The sequence below is a fragment of the Cucurbita maxima genome, unplaced genomic scaffold (assembly GCF_002738345.1).
Source record: "Cucurbita maxima cultivar Rimu unplaced genomic scaffold, Cmax_1.0 Cma_Scf00054, whole genome shotgun sequence".
NCBI lineage: Eukaryota > Viridiplantae > Streptophyta > Magnoliopsida > Cucurbitales > Cucurbitaceae > Cucurbita > Cucurbita maxima.
Window position 1 is genome coordinate 117,794 of NW_019272070.1, and position 7,305 is coordinate 125,098.

Below are 7,305 nucleotides of genomic sequence, written 5' to 3' on the forward strand. Positions count from 1 at the left end.
CATTATAGGAACACATTTTTTTATTAACTATAGAAGCTAACATTACGTAATAATAATTGATAATTAATTTTGATGAGATTTTTTTATGATAAATACTTAATTGATACATGTATGTATACTAAATTATTATTAATAATATTAAATTGTCGTACGCAAGTATACAAACTAAATAGTTAAAAATTAAAAATTAAGAGACTAAAATGTTCGAGATATAAATATTTTTGAACCTATTTTTTTTATTTATAATTTTTAAAACAAAAACTTCAACAAAATTAAAAACCGCAATACTTTTAAATTATTATAATTTTCGACATAAAAATTGATTTTTTATTTTTTCTTTGGGAAGATAATCTTCAACTTTTAGATGTTTTTTTTTCTTTAATGAAAATTATTATTATTTTATAAAATTAAAAAAAAAAAAAACTTCAAATAACTAGGTGAGGGTTGAATTTAAGATTTATTGAAAATTAAATTAAAAAAAAAAAACAATCAAAAGAAGAATTCAGTTTTTTTTTACAATAAAAATTATTATAATTTTGAAAAGTTAGGAAAAATAAACTTCTAATTAATTAATTTTAAAAGTAGTAATTCTAGGGTGAAAACTAGAAATCAAAGGACCAAACCAGAAAAAACAAATCCTTTTACAATTAGGAAGTTTTAAGTAGGGGTGTACCTTCTCGACAACGCGACAATTCGGACCAACCCAACCCGAACAATAAGGGTTGGGGTTGGGTTGGATAAACATTTTAGGTAGAGTTGGATTACCAATCCAACCAATCCAAACTTTTGGGTTGGCTAAAAAAAAAAAAGTCTCCCAACCCGACCCAACTTAGACCATGTACACCCCTGATTTTAAGTGGTAAGTAGAGTGGGGCTGTTTTTGCAATTTAGAAGTTTTAAGTAGTGTGGAGTGGGGGGCTTGTTTGCAATTTGGAGGTTTTTCCTTGGAAGATATTTATAGTTGGCCAAAATTTGTTGAGAACTTATTTCGCCACTGAGAGACGGAAGCGAAGAGAGCGGGACGAAGAACGAGAGCGAGAAAATTGAGAGAGTTTCAGAGAGTTTCAGAGTTTGAGAGTTCTTCTTCAAGTAACCCTCTCCCTTTCTTCTTCAATAATCCTTAATTCCACTCTTCACTGTCCATGATAGACCCCCTGCTTTCTTGAGATTCAGAAACTATACCGTTTCTTTCACCCTCCGCCATGGCCCAAAAGCTTCAGCAGCAGCTCAAGGAGGTGGGATCCAAGCTCCACACTCCTCCCACCACTAAAGATGCTCTCATTAAGCTCTTGAAGGTACTCATTGCTCTAATTCTGATTCTTTTCCACCTCTCTTCTTACCCGAGTTTTGGGAAATTCACGCTTGTCTTTTTCCCCTGTTTCGATGAGGGGAGAGAGTTCTGGGAAACCAGAGCAAGGTGGAACTCGTCCTTTCAATTTTTGGTTTTGGTTTTTGTTTTGTGGAATTTGGATGTGTTGCTTCGAGTAATTCAAGGTTTCAGTCTTCTTTTTTTCTTCTCATGTCGTATGGTTAGCTCAGCCGTTTGTTTTATTTATTTGTTCTTTTCGTTCGTCTCAAGTGAGCATTTTCGACTTCTCAGTTCCGATTTCTGTACTTTCCGGAATTGTAATGGGGGATTCTTGAGAATTCTGTTCTGTAGTCAAAGTTCTTCACTGTCGTGTCCTCAATTGTGGGTGTTGGGTTAGATATTCCCCTTTAGTGTCTTTGTTCATTTTTCTTGAAGATCTTTTTTCCGTCGCCGTCCCGGTCCACAATTAGCGAAAAGTAATTTTCTCGATCAAAGTTGTCTCGCATGGAGCTCTGGAAGTTTTGATTCAGTAGGATCTAGGTTTTTTGTGTGAATATTTGTCGGATTTTATTGGGATGTAATGCATGCATGTTGCCAGTGAGTCGTTTGTCTTCAAATTCTTATGAATTGTTCAGTTTTTGTGTACTCCTTCTGAGTAAAACTTTCTCAACTCTTGACGCTCTAAGGAAATTTAATGCTAATTCCCATTGTTCAGTTTTTTGTGCCCTTTATCGTTGGTACTAAGAACAGCAATTTATGAGGTCCTTCCTAGGCAATCTGGGAATTGAAGAATAGAAAACACAGTTATTAGTTACATGGTCTCTTTCTATGGTTGATATATCATTTATGTGTCTCATGGTTTGCCGTCTTTCAATTTGCAGCAAGCTGCAGGATACCTTTCTGAACTGGATCAATCACCGTCAGCTTCAATTTTGGAGTCAATGCAACCTTTTATTAACGCAATTATCAAGCCTGAATTGCTTCAACACCAAGATAGGGATGTCAAACTTCTAGTTGCAACATGTATTTGTGAAATAACACGAATAACAGCCCCTGAAGCTCCTTATAGCGATGATGTTTTAAAGGTAATACTGGCCAATGGAACTGGATTGTGTACTTATTAAGTCTGATTTATTAGTTAGACTATGCGGTGGTTTAACTTAAGTCCATCTTCTTGCAGGACATCTTTCACTTGATAGTGGGTACATTTAGTGGATTAAATGATACTACTGGTCCGTCATTTGGTAGGAGAGTTGTCATTTTGGAGACACTTGCTAGATACAGGTCGTGTGTTGTAATGTTGGACCTCGATTGTGAGGATCTGGTTAATGAAATGTTCAGCACATTTCTTTCCGTTGCCAGGTTTGTTTAATTGAATAGTTTCAATATTTTCAATTTAAATTGGCTTTGATGGACATCTTGTAATGACGGTGATAGTAATCATAGTAGCATCTAGAGAACATGATCCAATTGGTCCAATAATGATTGGTTAATATCTTTGCTCTATGCAAGTTATGTCATAGCAGTTGCTGAGATTGGATACCTTCTCAAATTTCACCCCGTTCTTGATTATAGTCCAAGTATTGTGCATTATTATTGGTTGTTTACCGTGAGTCTCAACGTCTATTTCACAATAAAAACACTATACAATAATGGGGACAATATTCTCATTGTTTTCGAGCTTTCTTGTTTTATTTTAGTGATGCATTATTTATATTGTTGAGTCCTTGTGCTTACCTTTTCTTTCAGTATGTTGGTTTGTGTCTAGCAGGGTTAAGCATCACATATACATCTATCTTTTAGCACATAAAAGTTCATCTATGGTTTGATTGGTTCAATATAGTCATCCACCTAATGTGTAAACTGTCTAATTGCTCTAGGTTTATTGATAGTTCCCAAAGCACATCACATACTCTATAAGATCCATGTGTTTATAGAGGAGCATGAATGGGTGGGGTTTGTCATTAGAGGAGAATAGTGTGTTATCAACAATTTGTTATAAAAGATAGAAGATAAATACCTAAGTAAGAGGACGACAGTGATGCTTGATAGTTAATAGGAATCAGAGATTGAGCATTTCTTTTTGAATCCTATCAAAGTGGTATAAGAGAAGTTGATCTTCTGGAATGGTAAAAATGGAATTATGCTTGGATGCAGTAGAAGAGAAGCTGTGAGCTTTATTGAGAGGTCTTCTCAGAGATATTATACGAAGCTTCAACATGAGCACACTGAAAATTCCGATCCTTATTTAGAATCTACCTGCAATCATATTTCATATGATCCAACTCAATCTGTGATGTGGACATTGAGTATTAAAAGTTCCTCCAAATATGTTTGATCTCATTCCTTCTTTTTATTCAACTTCAAGGTTTCAACCTTCAATTGTATTGAATTTGATAAATTGTTTGTGAGTTCTCTTTATTAAGTATCCTATTGAATGTTTGTGATGTGGAAGAGGTTATAGGCACCATGGGATGTATAGATGCACTATGAATGGTTTGTGTAAGCTCTTCCTTGGCTTGCTTTGTAGGGAATTATTCAAAATCCATGGTACACACTTAAAGTGTAGCATCATGGGCAAAACGAGGTAGGCTATTGTGCAGTTGATAGAGGCTTTCCCTCAATGTAACTCCCTTTACAAGCTTTTATAGTGGGTTCAATGGGTTCCTTGCAGTTTTAGTACAGCACCGTATATCATAGATGGCTCTAAGTTGATTTCTCCTTGATAGTTTATAGCCACGATTCTCTCCCATAATTCCTTGTGAAGTCACTTCACCACCTGTTTTGTTGTAAACCAATAATTACTCAAGAGAAATGCAGTATAGGGGAGCTCTGGACCTAGTTAGAAATTGTACACTGGGAAATGTGACATTATATATCCTTTACACGGTATGATGTACAATTTTATGGAATTGAGTTAACCTCAAACATCAACCATACCGTTTTTGTGCTAAAAGATGTCATCAAATTTGTTCATTTGTTCAATGTTCTATTAAAGATAGAGGCATCAGTAGGCAGGTGGCTGTAAGCCAAATCTTGTCCCAGTTAAGAAAGACCTTGGGGGCTAACAAACACTCTTCTGCTTTGGGATTTATGGGACCGATGACTATTCTACCATGAGGACCAAAGTTTTTTTTTGAGGTCCACACAATGGATAATGCTAATATTTGTTGAGGTATTATTAATACAGTTGAAGGAACTCCCGTCCATCTATTGCAACTTTAGAACATTTCACCTCTATTAACATAATTTTTGCCTTCAGGATAAGGTATGTTCACAGGCCAATGGTATGCTTCCACACCCTAGAAGATCCAAGAATGACGGTATATTGAGCAAGCTTGTGAGAAAATGTCTTGTGGCGGGTAATTGTAGAAGAGTACAAGGAGTGGTGGTATTGGAAGAGAGTCTTATGTAGTTAAAGAGTAAGAATAGGAGAGAATATTAATATCGTAAGGGAAAGGTTGATTTTCATTACATTACTTACAGATTGTATGGGAGGTTGGGAGCCTTTCAAAAGCTTCTTGCTCTAGCATGTCCTTTTCCTGGGTTAAATTCAAAGAATTCTTATTTGAATTGTATCATTTTGTCTTGCTGGTCATAGAGTTGCAAAAGATGGAAATGGTTTTTGTCTGTTGGTTCCAATTGACATTTGGTGTATATTGGTGTCTGCTTATGTTTTTTCACGAGTTGATAATTAGCCTCAATCAAATGTCAATATCATTTGTAGTTATAGTTTGTTATCCTTCTTTCTTTCCTCTTTTCCGGGTAAGATTTCTTTCTGTTCTAACTTTCAAGACATCTTATATGTACTTAATTATAATTGACCAATGCAGGGAGGATCATCCTGAAAGTGTTCTCTCGTCGATGCAAACTATAATGGTTGTTCTCTTGGAGGAGAGTGAGGACATTAGAGAGGAGCTCTTATTTACTTTATTATCCACTCTAGGTCACAATAAAAGTGTAAGTAGCCTTCTTACCAGGACTTGCAATTTTTCTGATATGTAGTTACACTATTACAGAAATGATGCTTCATGATCTGAATTCCAGAATGTTTCTTCGGCTGCAAGGAAGCTTGCTATGAATGTCATACAGAGTTCTGCTGGAAAACTTGAAGCTGCTGTAAAACAGTTTCTTGTAACTTCAATGTCAGGAGAAAACAAACCACCATACAATCTGATTGATTACCATGAAGTTATTTATGACATATATCGATGTGCCCCTCAGATCCTATCAGGAATTGCTGCATATCTCATAGGAGAGTTACTGGTAAAGTCTGTTGGTGACTATTTCACTTGTCTATTTTGTCTCTGTGTTTTTTTTTTATCTCATATGTGGAATGATATATTAATGATTGTTATTTCATGCCTTCATGGTTTTTTTGAATATGATTGCTTGCTTGAACATAACTGAAAATGAAGGTTTTCGAACACTTCTGGTCGTTGAGCTTTCATAGAAATAACAATTTGGTCCCTGAACTTTGTTGTGTTACAATTAGTCTCTGTACATTCAAATTTATACTGGTTTAGTTTTTGAACTTTAACATGTAACAATTTAGTCCCTATGCTTTCTTTCAAGTTTGTAACAATTGTTATAAATTTGAAATTATAAAGATTAAATTGTTACAAACTAGTGACTAAATTCCATAAAAGTTTTTTTTTTAACCAAAATGAAATGCATGTTTTGTTTTGTGTTTTTAGACATCCTAGTTCCTCCAACAGTCTAAAGTTCCCCCCTTGTTTCTCCTCCTCTCACTTTGTTCTTCCTTCCCCTCCCACCGAACAGCAATGCTGTTTGATTTCTGGTCCTATAAGGAGTTGCAAATATGCTGCATTTAGGTGCTTGAATCAATATACATCATTGAAAGTTGATTTTTAGAAGAAGTACGGATGTACTAGAGTTAGAAATAAGGAAATACAATTCCGCCCTTATGCAGTTGAGCTGGGTTCTTTGGTATGGATTTGTTCTACGTTCATAGATATCCTTAGACGACTTCCATATGTCAGGGAATTTTACCTTACATAACAAAAATCCTTCGGTGCATGATGGATCAAAATATTTTCTCGTTCAAGGGGCACCTTTCTTGAAATTTCAAAACTGAATAACACTGAACTAAGGTTGCATTGTGCTTCCTGTTTGTCAAAACTAGTTGGGCGGGGGAGGTTCTTGGCATGTTGGTGGGTTTGCTTGCAAGGTAAAGAGATGTTAACGTTAGCAATTCTTGAATATCAATTCTTCTAAATCCTGTAGGTTTGTTTTAGGGAATGATTCTAGGTTTAGGGTTTAAAAGAATCATGTTTCAGATGGAGATGAAGTTTTTATTCTCCTAGTTTATTAAATAAATTCGATTTGTTCAAGGTTGCATTAATATGCATGAGTATTGAAGCATAAAGTTTAATTTTTCAAGGTGTTTTCTTTTCCAAGGATACTTTTGGTTGTTTTCATTCGTTCAAGAGCTGCTGTCTTTGCACTGATTCCACGGAAGTTTAATGGTCATTCATTCACCTACTTGTCATGAAAGTTCTTGTTCAGGGGTGTTCTCTTTATGGTTGTTTTTCACTCTCTTTGTGAGTTTGTATCCCCTAAACTTTTAATCATTTACATTATATCAATAAAAAAATTATTTATCCTTAAAAAACAGAACCGAGATTAAATATGTACTCTAGAATGTTGATCACTTTCTATTTCTTCTCCATGCTGAAATTTTTTGCAGACTGATCAGCTGGATACTCGTCTAAAGGCTGTTAGATTGGTCGGAGATCTGTTTTCTCTTCCTGGCTCTTCTATATCTGAAGTTTTTCGACCAATTTTCTCCGAGTTTCTAAAAAGATTGACAGATAGGGTTGTTGAGGTTCGTATGTCTGTCCTAGTGCACGTGAAGAGCTGTCTACTATCGAATCCTCTTAGGGATGAAGCATCTGAAATCATTTGTAAGTCTTACACATTTTCTTCCTTTCTGTTCATATATATATATATATTTTTTTTGGGGGGGGGGGGGG

At 35.2% G+C, this 7,305-nt stretch overlaps 1 protein-coding gene across 1 annotated transcript in view; it reads left to right on the forward strand.

Annotated features, from left to right (window-relative positions):
• Positions 1-1,052: 1,052 nt before the first annotated feature.
• Positions 1,053-7,305, forward strand: part of LOC111471609 (sister chromatid cohesion protein PDS5 homolog A-like) — a 24,301-nt gene continuing 18,048 nt past the window's right edge. The window contains exons 1-7 of the mRNA XM_023117309.1: positions 1,053-1,070; positions 1,104-1,295; positions 2,191-2,394; positions 2,490-2,671; positions 5,143-5,269; positions 5,357-5,575; positions 7,020-7,236. Of these exons, the coding sequence (XP_022973077.1) occupies positions 1,203-1,295; positions 2,191-2,394; positions 2,490-2,671; positions 5,143-5,269; positions 5,357-5,575; positions 7,020-7,236 (1,042 nt within the window). The 5' untranslated portion in view covers positions 1,053-1,070; positions 1,104-1,202. The remainder of the gene's footprint in view (positions 1,071-1,103; positions 1,296-2,190; positions 2,395-2,489; positions 2,672-5,142; positions 5,270-5,356; positions 5,576-7,019; positions 7,237-7,305) is intronic.